The 17,425-nt window shown below is 41.6% G+C and overlaps 1 protein-coding gene across 2 annotated transcripts in view; it reads right to left on the minus strand.

The window, feature by feature from the left end:
- Positions 1-17,425, minus strand: part of ACVR2A (activin A receptor type 2A) — a 69,520-nt gene that overhangs the window by 3,452 nt on the left and 48,643 nt on the right. Inside the window, exons 5-11 of one of the 2 annotated variants that reach the window (XM_074910103.1) lie at positions 15,874-15,897; positions 9,709-9,852; positions 8,324-8,467; positions 6,510-6,655; positions 5,340-5,454; positions 3,907-4,045; positions 835-965 (exon numbers count right to left, since the gene is read on the minus strand). In XM_074910103.1, the coding sequence (XP_074766204.1) occupies positions 835-965; positions 3,907-4,045; positions 5,340-5,454; positions 6,510-6,655; positions 8,324-8,467; positions 9,709-9,852; positions 15,874-15,897 (843 nt within the window). The remainder of the gene's footprint in view (positions 1-834; positions 966-3,906; positions 4,046-5,339; positions 5,455-6,509; positions 6,656-8,323; positions 8,468-9,708; positions 9,853-15,873; positions 15,898-17,425) is intronic. The other variant, XM_074910104.1, reaches the window with a different exon arrangement.

Raw genomic sequence — 17,425 nt, forward strand, 5'->3', positions numbered from 1 at the left:
AGGGTGGCAAGTCTCAGAGAATCTTTGCCGGATTTTAACCAATTTTAAGGCCGTGTGTGAGTTGGAGCCCGGCGTGTCAGTGTTAACAGCCAGGGAACCCCCCTCGCCCCGCAGGCTGCTGGGAGCCACCGGGGGATTCTCAAAGATCTCACTTTGACAGGGGTCAGGTCCTCCAGCAATCATTGGAAACTTCAATGGAAAAAATATCAAACAGCACAACAGGGGGTTTGTATCTGACAGGAGTTAACTCCTCTCCACAGTAACGCTCAGCTAATACAGCAATATGCTAATGCCAGGGACCAGATGGTAACACACCCTCATTTTTCTTGCAGACAGACACTGTCATCTATTGTTTCTAACAACCCTTTTCTTAAAAAAACAAAACAGAAAAACCACACAACGGAACAAACACTGCTCAGGAGAAGCAGCAGCGTTACTGCGAGCCTCTAGCCATAAAGCAGCCCAGGAAAGCAGGCTCTTCCCCTCACCAATCCCAGAAATTCCTCCCACACACTGCTTACCCTATGTTACTACACTCACTTTGTAGCATTCCTGTAATAAAGCAAAACTACTATTTCTTAAAAATATATATTTTTTTATAGGTGCATTCAAAAGTAACTCTCAAGAATCTCTTATTTCACCCAAAAAAGTGAAAATAACTTCCAAATCACTCAAGATGAGAATATTTTAAGAACATTAGTTTACAGTCCATTTAATTATCATTAGAATTATTAAATTCTTCCCTAAAGTATTACAAACACAACACAGGATTAACAAAATTTGAAATTCCAATTGCGATGGCACTTTGAAGAACGTGGTTGTGTAACTACTTACAGAATGTTTTTGCCAACACTCTCTTAAAACAGGTCTCTTCTTTTTATGAACTACAACTTCCTGCATGTCTTCAAGGGAGGGATGCTGGCCAATTTCTTCTTCAAATGGCAACATGTACTCATCTACTGGGCCTAGAGATAAAAAAAAAAAGTGAAACCATTAATTTTGCTTTCAAAAAAAAAAAAAAAGAAAACCTAAGACTGAGGACTATATTTTGAAGACAGATCGGAATGTTCCGGAGCACTTTACCTCCTGTTGCCATTAAAGCTCACCCTAGGCCAGGGGGAAGCAAGCAGTGACCCAGGCCTTAACAAAGCAGCGCTACAGGCCTGGGGAGCAGTGGCTGGAGAGCTGCCGGTCAGAGAGGGACTAGGGGGGGTGAGAATGAGCCAGAGTGTGCCCAGGGGGCCAAGGAGGGCAACGGCATCCTGGCTTGTGTCAGCCCTGGCGTGGCCAGCAGGGACAGGGAAGGGATCTGAGCCCTGGGCTCGGCACTGGGGAGGCCGCCCCTCGCTGAGGGGTTCAGCATTGGGCCCCTCACCCCAAAAAGGCCATTGAATGACTCGAGCGTGGCCAGAGAAGGGCAACGGAGCTGGGGCAGGGTCTGGAGCACAGGTCTGCTGGGGAGCGGCTGGGGGAACTGGGGGGGTTCAGTCTGGAGAAGAGGAGGCTGAGGGGAGACCTCCTGGCCCTCTGCAACTCCCTGCCAGGAGGGGGCAGAGAGGGGGGATGAGTCTCTGGAGCCAAGGCCCCAGCACCAGGCCCCGAGGGAATGGCCTCAAGCTGCCCAGGGCAGGGTCAGGCTGGCTCTGAGGAAGGATTTCTGTGCAGAAGGGGCTGTTGGGCGTTGGAATGGGCTGCCCAGGGCAGGGGGGAGTCCCCGGGATCCCTGGAGGGGTTGAAGAGTCGGGCTGAGCCAGCGCTGAGGGATCTGGGGGAGTTGGGAACGCTCAGGGGGAGGGTCATGGCTGGGCTGGAGGAGCTTCAGGGGCTTTTCCAACCCCGGTGATTCTGTGAAGCAGCAGCAGCGTTTCCAGGAGGCACACAGCTTTGCTCTCCTGCATGTGGCATGTCCCGGCCCAGCTCCCTTTCAGCTGAAACCCAAGGGCACGGAGAGGCTCCCCTGATCCCCAGCTTCTCCCTCAACAATTTGGTTCCGTAGGGTAAATCATCCTCTTCCTCCCCAGTTCTTGGCTCTGCGGGCACCCAACTACCACGCTGCTTGTGAATGGCCTCTTGTGTGGAAAACAATTCACACCAGCAACCACCACGTCCCTTTTCCCATCACCACAGCCCGGGGCTAAACAGGTGTGTTGAAGGCTAAGTGGGGTGTCTGTCCTCATCAGAATGAGGTTTATATGCTGAACTATAGATTACACAGCTGTAGATGATACAATTTATGCTACTGTCATACGTATTCTGTGCTCTAAGATCAAGAGGCTGAAAAAAGGAGGACAGGGAAGACAGAAGAAATGAACAGTCTGGTACAGATGAAGCTGATTAGACTTAGTGATACTTTCTTTAAAAAAATAAAGAAAAAATTCTTTGCAGAGAGAAAACCAACAGCTGTGACTAGATCTGCACCAAGCTGTAGTTCAGGAACTTGCTTTCCATCACTCCTGAACTTCCTGGAAAAATCCCCGCCCCTGCCAGAGACCTACACCACCTCCAGAGCCGCTTCCATGCGCGTGTGTCGCAGCACAGCGAGGCCTCAGGAATCCACACGGGCTGTGGGGCGGGCCCCGGGATCTGGGCAAGACTCTGCCTCTCCTGTTAGCCAACAGCTACAGGTTTTTAAAAGAGTCAAATCTCCCTCGTGGCTTCTCCTGCGCCAGGAAGGGCTGAGGCAGAGGGCCCTGCTGGGCACGGAGCAGCACCCCGCTGAGCTCTGCGGCACGGGTCGGGGTGTTTATGTGGGTATCTGGCAGCTCCAGCGAGTTCCCACAGGGGAGTTTTACACAAACGCCATCGCCAGCCCAACCCAAACCAGCCCGTTCCCTTTGCTGAACTCGGCTGCTTTAGGGACTGTACTGAAAACGCAACTCTCTCCCATTTCTGAGCATTCTGTCTTGTTCTTCATTAATTCCAGCTTATGCTGGGCACCCATAAAAGATCTCTCTTTACAAAATTTAAGAATGTCATTCATATTTTAAACAGGGTATCTGGTATCTTTCCCCGATAGCTTAAAAATTGGATGCAGTGGTTTGCTTTGAGGAAGACAACTGTGCTGGCCCCAGCTAACCAAGTATTGGCTGCAGACTTGAAGACGTTACCGGGTTTTCAGTTTCTAAGCTGTCAGCAATTAGAAATTCCTCCCTTCTAACATCTGTACGAGCTGCACTAATGTTACATTAGTAATGAGAAGAAGGCAGGGAGGCACTGAAGTGACACGGCATAGTCTCACTCTGGCACCTCTGGCTAAACCAGAGACTTCTCTGTGTCTCAGCAGAGAACCGACTCCCTGATGCCCTGAAGCTCACCGTGATTCAGGAGGGGCCGTGGGGCTTACAAGCAGCTAGAAAATGATTAACTGCATCAGTGCTCTTTGTAATAAAATATGTGCTGTCCTAAGAAAATTCTGCAGGTCTTTTAGACTTGTATTCCCTCACTATGCTGGGACAGGAGTAAGTGCCCCGCTGTCCACATCCCAGGGTGCATGGCAGGAGGCATCATCTCCTCAGTCTCTGTTACCATGTGGAGCTCATCTGAGCTTTTGTTTAGGAAAAGCTGCAATATTTTTAAGATGAACTGATGGGCACTGAGACTGTCAGGCTGAACTCAGAAGAAATGGAACATACTGCGTTAGGAGTTCCGCAGTCTTTTCCTCACCATGACCAGAAGAAATTGCAACTAGGGGAAAAAAAAACAAACACCAAAACAACTTCCCCTAAATACTAAATTATGAAGTGACTACGTGACGTGACTACACCCTGTTGGTGTTTCATCCATTTCCCCACAGGACTCACCACCCTCATTAAATTTCATTACTTAGGATGTACCTTCCCGTTCCCTGCTTTCAGTACACCTCTCCCACAACGTTCAGCATTCCACAGACCAGCTGGCTTTGCTTACCGTCCGAGGCGGTGCAGCGTGACGCCAGTTCCCAGAGGACCAGTCCCATGGCATACATATCTATTCTCAAAAACGCATCCCTTTGGAAGTTGATAGCACCTTCTAGTACCTCAGGAGCCATATACCTTCGTGTACCAACCTTCAAAGAAAGGAAAGCATAAAAATTTGTACACTCAGAACCAACAGGACCACAATTACCACTCCAGGCGGTGCCAATTCTAGTAATACCATAGGCCAGTACTAATTTTTTTTTTTGGTCAAAGATTAAAAATTGCCACGGTTATCCTTGCTTAGGATAAGTCCTGGGAAGTTTCTTGTATTCTTCTATCCAATGGTAGGTAAGAGGAATTGGAAACTGGACCCTATAAAGGATACTTACAAAACAGGAAAATCTGAATCTATTTTTAAATAACACATTTGGATAACAATTCAACTTACTTGTCATCACTATTTCTTATTTTCTAGTGGAAGGTGTCCCGGTGGCCCTGCCCATGGCAGGGGGGTTGGACTAGATGTCCTTTTAAAGGTCCCTTCCAACACAAACTATTCTGTGACTATGATTTTCTTCCAGGTCACTACTGTTATTTTTTCATGTCATAAGCATGTGAAACGTGCTTATGTTTCTCCCCATGACGAGAGTAGTAATAAAAATACCCAAGGAAAACTAGCTACAAGTACAATTTATACTGAGAGATCACACAAAACTAGCTATTAGGTGAGAACTCTGGGCATATCCGTCGTTTTGGACCACAGCCAATGATGGAACTCTGTCACCTGAATAAATCAGAACTTACAAGATGTTTGAGCCTCACTATTTAAACCTTCAATGTAATAGCTCCCTTCCTCTTAACCAGTGTTACTGAGGTTTCATAAATCTTATTGTAAGGATTTATTTTTCATCGCTCAATGATAAACTGTGAAGTTCTGCCTAAAATTAAATATATTTAGTTTTCCAGAAACCGTAATACTCTAAGCTCCAGCTTGTTGTTTTAAAAGTACATGGTACTAAACCAGCTCCCTGTGTATGCCAAGCACTTGATGAGTGCTGCTGTCGTTTCAGGAGAGTGACTGTTGCTAGGTCAGAAAGTTAGAAATTGGCTGCCAGTATCATTCCTCAATTAATGAACAGAATCTCAGAACAATTAATAAAGATGCCAAAACCACTCTATTGTCCAAATCCTCCAGTAACAAGGAAAATAAAGGGAGAGAGAAAGAGAGGCCACGTAGTGAAATGGGGTGAAGGCTGTGACCTGTAATTATCTAGAGAACTGTTTAATTTTTAGCCTGTGAGAAGAAATCACAAGCTACCACATTCCTTAAAGGTCAGTGAAAATAGGGTTGATGATAGTGTCCTGTGCAGGAAGGCAGCCTAAACTACCCCCTTCCATTCACATGCAGTTTGTATCTGCATTTATGGAAATAAATCTCTTTACCTGTCCATGGGTGTCCCCTGCAGACTTTCCAGCCTCAAACTTTAAAGCTAGACCGAAATCAGCAATACAAGCTGTAAGATTATTTTTCAGCAGCACGTTCTTGCTTTTGATGTCCCTTTCAAGTTAAGGGGAAAAAAAAAAAAAAAACCCCATTAGAGATCTAAACCACAAAATATCATATAAAGTTCTAAGGAAAATGTAATGTAACAAAAAGAAGAAAATTATAATGGGAAAGGCAAGAAAATTATAAAGGGGGAGTCCATTTAAACAACAAAATAATTATAATAAGACCTAGGAGCATGCTTGCACACCTTTATTCTTACAGAAATGTATGAAACTGCACTGGCAATTATCATTTTATGCTTAGTTTTAAAATACAGACAGATTTATAAGCATCTGTGATACCGAAATAGAATGAAAATGTAGGTACCGCATACTTTAGTTACAACTCCATTTTGTTTGTTTAAATAACAGGAAACAAAACACTGAAAATTCATCTTGATTTGTTTCTAACAAGGAGATACGTGATTTCCTGCAGAAACAAAAGCTTATGGACTCGATCCAGGGATTCCCATCTGTCCTGTGTGTACCTCTCCCCCTCCCCCATTTTACCATCAGCCAAGCAGTTTTGCTCATGAAATAGCCAGAATTCTGCAGAATTTGGATGTTTCTCTTACTTTATATGCCTACCTTCCATTTTGGTTACCACTATCACTTCAGCTCCCTACTTCTATTAATAGCTTTCTATACTTAACCTCATTGAAAAAAACCCAGCGATTACCCTCAATAACAGGCATAACAGCACTCACAGTAAATGTTTCTGTCTGAAGGCATTCAGTACTACCTCAAGTTACGTATATAAGTGCTTCAGTTGTGTCAGATGGCTATAATGCCAAGTATTACATATACTGCAGAGAGTACTTAAAGAATTAACTGCAAAAAAATAGAATTTCTGACATTAACCACAATCACCACACCAAGTCCTATAAATCAGCAGCTAGATTTCTGCTTAGGCTGAGCAGATTTTTCTGATGAGGGGCTCTCAGTATTTCTGGAAGGAGGATACCTCTGAGTAATTATCTGAATTCTTCCTATCTATCCACGTTCCCCATCCTTTAGCTCGAAGTTAAATGCTAACAATCACCTGCAAGTATTTTACATACACTGTACCTGTGTGAGATGGCAGGTTTGTGTCCATCTTTTAGCCCTGGTATATCCTCGTGAAGATAAGCCAAGCCTCTAGCCATAGTTTGAGCGATGTGACACAGCTCGTTCCAAGAAACCACGTTAGCCTTGAGAAAGTCTGTTAATGAACCCTGTGCAGCCAAAAAGAAAAACAGTTGAGAGATCAGTTTGATAAAGCAAAGCCCGAGACAGCCTCTGTCATTCAAAAACACGATATGCCCGCCTGCCTTTCTCTGTTTTCTGATGGACCATATAATTACACCATACATACACAAACATCTGCTAGTTTAAACAACAAAAAAATTAACCTTTGCATCACCTCTAGGCCATGAATTAGCATCAAGATGCATCTACCCATCACCTCAACAAGCAAAGAGCACAATCAAGTCGAGTTCAGCGGCACACCTGACAATAACTGCACTTGACTTTCAGTGTCAAACACGAGAGCCCAACTTAAGGTATTTAAATTCTTTATAAAGACAACTCTGCTTTTACAAATATGATTTATCATCTTCCGGGCATGGGAAATTACAGGTCAGATTCACCTTCAAGAATCTCACTGAAATGTGTATGACCACTCCTGAGAGCCTTTAATTGACAGTCTGTCTGCTCTCGTGGACCAACAACAGTGAACTCCAGTTTCACAACACACTTTGAGTGAAATACACACTCTGAATAAACAGAGATAATGTGAAGTAAAAACTCTTCAACATAAAGCTCTTCTATTTAAACACACTTCTATAGCCCACTCTGTGCAGACATTTTCAGGGATTTATGTATTATCCCGTTTGTGAAATGTCACTGTGGCACATGCTGCTGCGTGAAAAGCTGACACAAAGAGGAAAAACAAAGAGCTGTCAAAGCGTAGAGGCTATGCTTTAAAAATAAAATAAAACATTCATAATTTCCAGCAATGAGAGTTATCTCAGGCGCCATCATTCCAACAGTAACAAGATTTTTAAAACTCTTAGACAAACAACAAACAAAAAAATGGCAGTAACTTTTCAGAAAGGCCAAATTAGTTTGATATTTTCTACTTGACTGTGAAGATCTGTCAAAAATTTTAAATAGTTGATTGGACTTCTGAATTATTAAAGCAGAAGCGAGACGAAAAAGTCAGAATGAAGAATGTAACATTAACAACTAGAAGTATGATCTATGAGCTTGCCTTAACGTGATGGCATGTCCATATCACACAAATTTGCATTTTCTCACATCTGCTACAGGTAACATCTAATGCCTCTTTGCCTGTGCTAGGGCTAAATTTAAGTTTGGGTGCTTTTTGTGTTTTCTCTCTGTACTTACATCTCTGTGACAGTTACATGCATTAAAACAAAATAAATTAAGTGGATAAAACAAAATAGTGACCACATCCTTAATGAGATTTATTGCCGTTATCACAACAGATTGAGAGGTATCACTTCATTCATATAGACTGAAGTCCGCTAATACGAGGAAAAAAAACAGCAGAATCTCTGCAAGATGGAGCTTAATTTAGGCAGGTTTAGATGGGGGATATTCAAAAATACACATTCTAAGAAGCAAAAAAGTAGAACGAATTTTTGTTTTCGAAAACAACTCCTCCATTAAGTAAAGACTGATGACAACTTTCTCAGCTGCCTGAAAATAAATTTAAATAAATTCATATCCATTGAAAAGAGACAAGCTAACTTGAAGAGAAAGCCATTTTAAATTGTATTTCTTACCTGTCTCAAGTTCACATTTGTGACACATTTCGAAGGCTGTTCTTCCTCTGTCATAATCATAAAGAAAATAAACTACATTGGAACTAACTGTACCTTTTCATGAAATGCTGTAATCAACCAGAGATCGACATCAATGCTAGTGCCTCGTTTCTCTGCACCAATGAACTGCAAAATATTGTCGTGCTTCATCCCAGGTAAACTGTAAATTTCGTATTCGTTCTGCCATGACTGTTTGTCCTTTAAACAGAAGAACAACATCAAACCAAGTTAATACTGTAATAACGGCAGTAAGAGGGACTTTCTCCTACAATTTACTGTGCATTTATAAATGAGCTGTCAAAATGACTAAAACTTTTTTTTTTTGGCAAGACAGGATTTGCTACCTAAAGGAGAGAAAGCATAGCGTATGCTACTAACATTATGAGGATGACTGATTAAAAGTTACAAATGTTTATGCTAATAGCAGTATTTGTGCTACTAACTACTGACCTAAAATATAAAAAAAAAAAAAAATCTGAAAAACTGTCTTCACATACATTGCATACTCACATATAGTAGAAAATTGTCTGAAAAACTTAAAATTTGTTATAAACAAACATCAACTGCTGAAAACAACCTCAGCTTTCACAGATATGAACCAGGGCAACACAGAAAGCTGTAGATTAGGACTGGAGTCTACATAATGCAAACCATTACAACTGATTTAGTCTGAAGAGCATGGTTCAATTTTTCTATTTTCTTAACCTGCAAGAACCCCACAAAGAATTAGAAATAGGTTTTCCTTAATTAAAAATAATGAACAAAGTCTCAGATTTAATTTATGTTGTGCTGATGGCTGAAACCAGCACAAGTACATGCCATTTCTCCTAAAGAGTAAGAACCTGCACATGTATTTATTCAGCAAGTGAACGCTTGGTTAATCATCAGAACACACAAGCACATTTCCTCACCTCATGTAGCAGAGGTGGTTTTAATTAATGTAAAATCTATCCTGATATCATTATGTATGATCACTTTGTATTCTTTAACTAGACTGGATCTTAAAATTATGAACACAATCTATTCTAAAACATGGCTTTCAGAGGGTACTCGGTGGGAAGGAAATATTATTTCACTTAATTGAGGCGTATTTAATAGAAACAATCACCTTATAGGTTTGCATTTCAGGATGTTCCCTTTAAATACAATTTAATTTGAAAAATATTACATTCTCAGAGACGTGAGAGAGCTGCTTGAAACTAGTCACGCCAAATACGTAGTTTTATGAATTTCACAGAGTTTCTTTCAATTACATGTTTGCATTAAAATGCTGATTTTAATTCAATAAAATTCTATCTGTGCATTTTTCAGCTCCAGATATTTCTATCTAGATTTCCTGTATACACTGAAAATTCTCTAAAATAAAAGCCTCTTATTGTGAGTAGAAAAGCCGGTTTAACATTATGAAATTACAAGCGACACCAAGAACTTCTGCTTACCTGAATAGGGAATATTTTGACCGCAACATACTCATTTAGTAGTTGAGCTTTCCATACACAACCGAACCTTCCCCTAGCTTTGATCTCTAGTAGCTGCAACGGCTTCAAACCCATCAGCGGTGAAGGTGGTGGTGGTCCAGGATCCTGAAACCAGGTTAAAAGCATTAATCAGTTTTGCTATTACATGTGTTATGATGGCAGCACTACAAATAAAGGCTCATAAACTGGCAGAGACTAGTATCATGTATCCAACCCCCCTTGCAACAAATTCCCCCAAACAAGCCAGAAACAAAACCAGCAACCCTTCTCCGCAGGGAGAACAAAACAAAACTAAAGAGATTGTAAAACATGCTCAGAATTAATGTGCAAGCGACAGCATAACAGTTACAGTATAAATCTGTCTAACCAGGTGTAAAAGCACAGCAGAAATTAAGGAATAAAGATAATCAAGCTTTACTTGTTACTTTAAGAGACAGAATTAAAATGAGCATCGTTGACACATTTAAGGATGGGTTGGTTGGTTGGTTTGACACACTGAGACCTGTTTAATCCTTTAGCTCAGTGGCCTGGTGGCTTGACTCCACAGAGCCACAGAGGCCGTTTCGGGGTGACTCCCTGCATCGCTGGGGCACCAGCGGGTATCTGCAGGAGGATTCTGGCTGGGGGCAGCAGTGCAGAGCTGCAGTGAATCCCCTCGCTGTCTGCAGTTACCACGTACACCAGGTCCCTGTTCCCAAGCCGCTGAGCCGGTACCAGTACTACTTCCAAAACTACACTGCTTACTAGGGGCATAAGGTTGCAAAGCCAACCTTGCTACTGCAAGGTCTTCCAGGACATAACTAGCATTTTTTTTCATTCAGAACCCATTGATCCATGTGTATAGTGCAGACATTTGGCACAGGAATCCAAATGGCAGCACCTCCACAGTCAGCCCTGCAAGGGGTGTGAGGAGACGCAGCACCGAGGCTTCAACCTACCCATCCACTTCTACTGCCCCCAAATTTCCAACATAGACAGCCAATACGTTACTGACATGTGAGTTCTGGGCTGTGCCCCAGAAACAGAACTGGGGAGAGATTATCTTGTCCTATCTTACAGGGTTTGTACTTCACTGAGGGACTAACCCAGTAATTCCTTTTCAAATATGACACCACGAGCTGGGAAGTACAACTGCAAGCGAGAGAGCGCTTCCATACAGCTCTCCATGTAACCAACAGATCTGAACAGCTCCCCTTTCTGGGCAAGAAAATGTGACAGCTTATTGACTATCTTGTATGTTATATTTCACAGAATCACCAAGGTTGGAAAAGCCCCCGAAGCTCCTCCAGCCCAACCATGACCCTCCCCTTGACCGTTCCCAACTCCCCCAGATCCCTCAGCGCTGGCTCAGCCCGACTCTTCAACCCCTCCAGGGATCCCGGGGACTCCCCCCTGCCCTGGGCAGCCCATTCCAACGCCCAACAGCCCCTTCTGCACAGAAATCCTTCCTCAGAGCCAGCCTGACCCTGCCCTGGGCAGCTTGAGGCCATTCCCTCTTGTCCTGTCAACACATTTCACACGTCTTCCATTCTGTGTCACATGCATCGTCTGAATATAACAATCAGATTTTCAACTTTTTTGCCAAAGACAGGCTTCTTTCAGGGCTGGACTTTCTCTCTCACCTACCACACTAGATTAAGCTCATACCTGTGTAAGCTTCTTCCCTACCAGCACCAAACACACCAGACCCATTTACACATGCCTGTGCATCAAACGGCATAACCCTACGCGCAGAACCAGAGAAGCACTCTCTTCTGCCCGATCTCCGTTTCCTGCAGGAAAACAAGTCCTGGTGTGTAGTGGTCCCTGAGCAGAATTACCATGAGACAGCTCCACCTTCTTTCCACCTTCCTGCGTATTAATTTAAACTTCGATTTATTCCTCATCCCAAATCACTAGTGGGAATGGCAGATGCCAATGCCCGCGATGGTAGCATGGGGGCAGACTGACAGATCAGCGACGGGAAGAGGTGAGCGCCTGCTTTTGGTGGCAGTGAAGGTCTGTGCAGACCACAGAACTGTACCACAAGTGTCAATATTACATAAGAAAAAAAACATACAAGTGAAAAGTGGATATCACTTTAAAATTATATCCAAACAGCAGAATACAAAAACAAAACATCCAGCAAAACACAATAAAAAGGTCTACTGTTTAAAAAAGCCTCAAAAACATACACTTGGCTTCTCTATTTTTGCCCAAACTGTCACAGCTGTAATGTTGTTTTAAAGAGAAAGGATGAAAAACACTGGAGTAGCTGCTTTGATGAAAGAATTGAGAGTACTCAACAGTTAAGTATTTGAGCACTTCAGTTAGCAACATAAAAATCTTGTGCATGTTAAATGCACATTTTCGGAGCAACTGTGGTTTGAAGTATACTACTGTGAGAATGGAGACAAGTGCTTCTGTATCCAACAAAAGCTTTGAGCAGTTTAAGCACAGGTATGAATCACCACTCTCTTGTTTCTGATTAAGCAACAAATATATCCTTCAAAAAGAACAAGTTTTATAGAGAGATGGATTTATAGCAATTTAAAGAAATTGTAACCTCATTCCCCAGATTAATAACTATAAAAGAAGATGGAGTGTTTGAAATTCAGATTAGAGACACATTACAATACTATCCTCGAAAAAGTTTGGAATCCTCTCACAAATGTGACAGCAAAAGATGCTTACAGCTGTTACATCAACTGTTGGATTTAAACTAGACAAACAACAATACAGAAAATGAACTTTAAGAGTTAAGTTTTCCCTCCCGTGCTGCCTTTCATTCAGTGCCAAAGCCATTTATGATTATTTCGGGCACCAGGGAAATTCACTGTCCTCAATTTGCAATAGTTACAGTTAGAAGTGAAACTAGATGCCCAAATTTACTCACAAAAGCCTGCTTTAACTTGTAAAAAAAACCTTGTTATTTTTAAGAATCCTGAGCACTGTGTGGCATTTGGGGATTTAACATCAGGAGATCAGACAACTTTTTAAAGTTTTGAACCTAGTGACTCGCTTAAATTAAGAGAACAATTTGTGGGAAGTAAACCCAAACCTCACTTTGCTTTAGGGACTAGAACAGTTCCCTTTCCCTTCAATACCTCCACCCACAAAAATCTGCCGGTATTCTGAAGCACACTATATGAATTTTTTCTTGACTGCTTAGTAGTTCTCAAAGATGTGATGAAAAAAACCCCCAACTTACAGCATCTATCACATGAGAAAAGGCAGTAACTCCTCAGGAAAAACTGCCCCGTTAAAACTGGTGCTTCTTCCTTTCACCTTAGACCATGGTATGTCTCACATTCCTGAATTTCACATTTCCTAGAAAGTCCTGGCATTTCAAATTTAAAAAAAAAAAAAAAAAATTTCCCACTACCTTATATAGCAGCCTCCTGCGGTTCCCTGCACATTTCCCTTTCGTGTTGAAACATTTCTATGAAGTCAAAACTTCCGGCATTCTTCTGAAGAAGCAACACACACCCACACACACAAATCAAAACAAATCCTGATTTAAAATGGAAAGTATAATTGCCTTCTGTCAACATAACTAAAAAGAATAGTTTTCCAGGTTTTTTCTGTTGTGGGTTGGTTTTTTTTTTTCCCTTCTAAACAACTTTGTTAAAATCAACAGGCATTTACTCTAAAACTACAGGTACTATTTTTATACAGAAACATTCCTGGTCAATATTTTCAACTCGCTCTACCTCTAAGCAAAAATGTTTAACGTGCCACAGGCGTAATTATTTTTGTATGGCTTTTTAAAATCATCTTTGTGGCGCCGAGGATGATGATATAATGTGAGTAAAGATATAATGTGGATATATTAGTCTAACAGCTTGCCACAGCTGTCAAAAAATAAGGGCCCAACTTCTCGTTCCCAAGCTTTCCCTGTCCCTTCCCTTGGGCTCATTCTGGTCCTTGTTTGACCACGCAACAAACTGAGGCAATACTCTGTATTGCCTGGAAGCTTTTATTTGTTTTTAAAATCAGGTTAGTTTTAGCAAATGGAATCAGTTTAAGGCAAAAAGCACGGCAAGGCAGAGGGAAGCCGGGCTCTCGTTTGGGAGCAACGAGGCAGTGCCCCATATAAATTCACCCCCAAGTCCTCCACCTTCTCGCAGACACGCTGTCCTAACCCAGAGCAGTTTGCAAAGGCAGCAGGAACACTCCTGCTGCACAATGATCTACTGCCAGATGAAAAGCAGAAGCAACTACGTCAGCAAAAAAGTACTTGAACTCCCTGGGTCGTACGCTGCATAGTACTCAGACAACTAGGCCTTACCCTTCCTACAGCTCAGTTGTTGATTGTTACGCCCGTAAGTTTGGGCTGTATGGTGATCTCAAAAATCACAGGCAGCTAGTTATGTTGTACACTGTAAGGTTTTCAAATCTCAAACAGGGCTTTTTGGGTTGGATTTTTACAGCTGGGAGTTGCAGTGAGCTGTCAGGTAGTGCATGCTAGTCATACCGGAAAAAGAACCCAGGGAAAATAGACATTAAAGAATGGTAACTTCCAGAAATAGGTTTCCTCAAGCGTCTTCAAGAATGGTTCTCAAAATCAGAGAGAAACTTAACATGAAACTACAAATCCATTAAAAATATGACCAGCTGAACAGATTGTTTAAAGACCTGCCCCACCACAGTGTCAGCACTTGAGTTTATCTCCTTATGTCTCTCATAGGGCAACTGAATCAGGTGATTCACAATTTACAACAAAGGGAAAGAAAAAAAAAAAAAAAAAAGACCAATTATCCAAACAGGGTTGTACAGAGACACATTTCTCTCTCTTTCCTGACTCCAAAATATAAACAAGTTCTCCACCTTCCAGAGCACAGGCAAGCTCTCTTTGTTGAACGGTGCAATATTTCCCCTTCATTACATTTCTTTTCTAGCTTATACTGTGAATATGGCTAACCAGTTCTCACTGAAAGACTCTGATGACTATCTTGGTTGCTTCCTCCCTTTCTAGTTTGGGACTGGCTCATTTTCAACCAGATGATCTGCAAAGATGCAAATACAGTAAAAGGAGGAGGAGTCAGAATTCTTAAATTTTGTAATTATTCTATAATTGACTCCGATTTGTATCAAACTACGTTTCTTTTAAATGGCAACAATTTTTCTCCTTTTCAGCCCCACAAAATCCTGCTTTTTATTGTACAATGCAAACATATTCTCCAAAGTAATATAAACCAAGTATTTACTTGTAGGCAGGACACTTCAGCCTCTTCCCTAACAGAAATGATGGTATTTCAAGCAAAGCAGTAATACAAATAGAAGGAACTCCAATAACTCTTTACAGATGCAAGATATTCATGAAAATACTTGAATAGCATCATTGTATCTCCTCCGAAATTACATTTACAGGGCATTTCAGCTATTAATTAGAGACCTATAGAGACAATGGAAATGGAGCATTCATATTATAACTCAAACCTTGACTTTTTAAAGCCTAATTTAAAAGCCTAGCAACGATAACCAAGTTTCTGGATTAACAGTTTTCGGTTTGGTTTCACATGAGGTATCAGTAATTTAATACAAGTACAAATAACTTCTGGTCAGTGAAAAAGTCAAGTAGAGACTTAATAGTGAAAAAATACTTTTCCTTCAGGTGATCATTTCTCCAAGTCCCTGAATCACACCCAACCCCATCACATCACTCAATCACAAGATGAAGACCACACACCTCAAGGTACACAGGTGGGAGATGACAACAGCTACCCAAGACAGGACAGAAGTGCCATTTAGTGCCAGGGGAAGCTACCCCAGTGGGACACGCGGTCCCTGCTGCCGGCCGGCTCCCACCACCTGAGGCTGGACCGGCAGAGCCCCGAGCACTGCCCAGACCACGCGCCACGAGGGTGGAAGCGACACAAGTGAGCTTGTCTGTAGCTGAAGAACCACAGACTATGCCTGCTGTATTTCATTATCCATCCCTGCAGACATTTACTTCAATAGCCTGAGAAATGGCAGTACATTTTAAAGAAAGCTATGAACAGCAGAGTAAATCTGTATTTTTAAACCACGCATGCTTACAGATTTCTTGTCCAAAATACTGAAAAATTGTAATTCATACCAAAACAACTTCTTACATGTCCACAGAAAGTTCCATAACCATGAACAAACATCAATGCATCTTACCTCAATCATTATATGAAAGGCGTGCTTGTAGAGAGGGGAAAAAACACAGGCAAAAGAAATTACTATTTATACCACGAATGGGATTTAAAAACAGCTTATAAGAAAAGAGACAAAAATCAATTGTTTGTGAATTAACAAAAATATTCATGGGGATAGCAATTCGTTCTTGTACTAATGCTGGATCATTTAAAATAAAAAACCCATCATTGAAACGTTACCAAGAAAAATAGGGGGGGAAAAAAATTATTATTACAGACCATCACCTGAATTGATCTTATTATACACCTACAATGGACAATTCCGGTTTAAATAAACAGTCATGTTACTACAAAAGAGTATATAAACACATGCAGAAAATTACACAGAAATTCAAGTTATGCAAACATTTCTTGTTACACTCACAACTGTACAGTAGAGGGCAGCGTTGTATTTTTAAAAATTCACTGCAATTAGTAGCTAGCTGTGGAAAACCAGAACTTTTTAATGTTTAAGTTATAGCTAAACCTTATAAACAACTAGGTCATCATATCTTAGGTCTATATTATTAAATTTAATCAATACATCTGGCATGCTAGAACAAGTCAACTCGAAATCGCTACATCCAGTATACATAAAGGGAGATTACAATATTACAGGTTCTTTCAAAGAGATCACATGAGTTTACAGACTCTGGAATGAAATCCATTATATAAACCTGAGCCTCAGAGCACTGTTACTGAAACTTAAAAAACATTTTAATGACAAGCTTGTTTGTGCTCCTTTCATCTGTTTTTATTGAACAATCTCATCGCCACTCAAGCGATGAGACACCTTTGTTCCTCCTCCTGTACTTTTGCCTCAGCCATTTTCTTTCTCCTTTATAATTTGATCAGATAGATGTTGCAAGAACATGGAATTCAGACGCTTGAAGCATTTAGCTGCTACATAACAGCAATCATCCTTTTCTTCACCCTTCTGTCTTTACATTCTTAGGATGCTACAGAGCGCAGGGCCAACAAGAGGCTTTTCTCTATGCTTGAAAACTGTCTAGCACACACTTAGCGTTATCTAAATAATTAATAATAGAAGGGCTGAGGTATTTCTTGAAGGCTAGATTAGTTGGAAGTCGGATTTATAAATACTGTAATAGAACTTGCTGCCACTGACAGAGCACTAAAGAGCTGGAGCCCAACAGGCTCGCCGCCGGGCAGCAAACCACCGGAGATGAGGATAACACCCACCTCAAGAGCCTGAAGCAGATTCTTGCAAGATCTGTACAGCCTGCAAACATTTTGGGGCACTTTGTAAGGGGAAAAAAACAAAACAAAACAAAACAAAAAAAATCAAACAAAACCTGCACTAAAAAGAAGACAGACCCTCAAAACTGGTTTTCAGAGCAGCTGATCATCTTCTCCTCCTAATCTCTGTGAGCTGGTGGTTCCAGCAGAGTGAAAACTATTCCATGTATACTTACAAAAACTACAAGTGAGATTCTGCAGTGCAAAGTCCACCAACCATGAGCACAGTTACTAAAAGAGGTTCCCCCTTCAAGCTCCCCATATTCCTTTGTCAG

Source organism: Athene noctua, chromosome 7, assembly GCF_965140245.1.
Source record: "Athene noctua chromosome 7, bAthNoc1.hap1.1, whole genome shotgun sequence".
In the NCBI taxonomy this organism is placed as follows: Eukaryota; Metazoa; Chordata; class Aves; order Strigiformes; family Strigidae; genus Athene; species Athene noctua.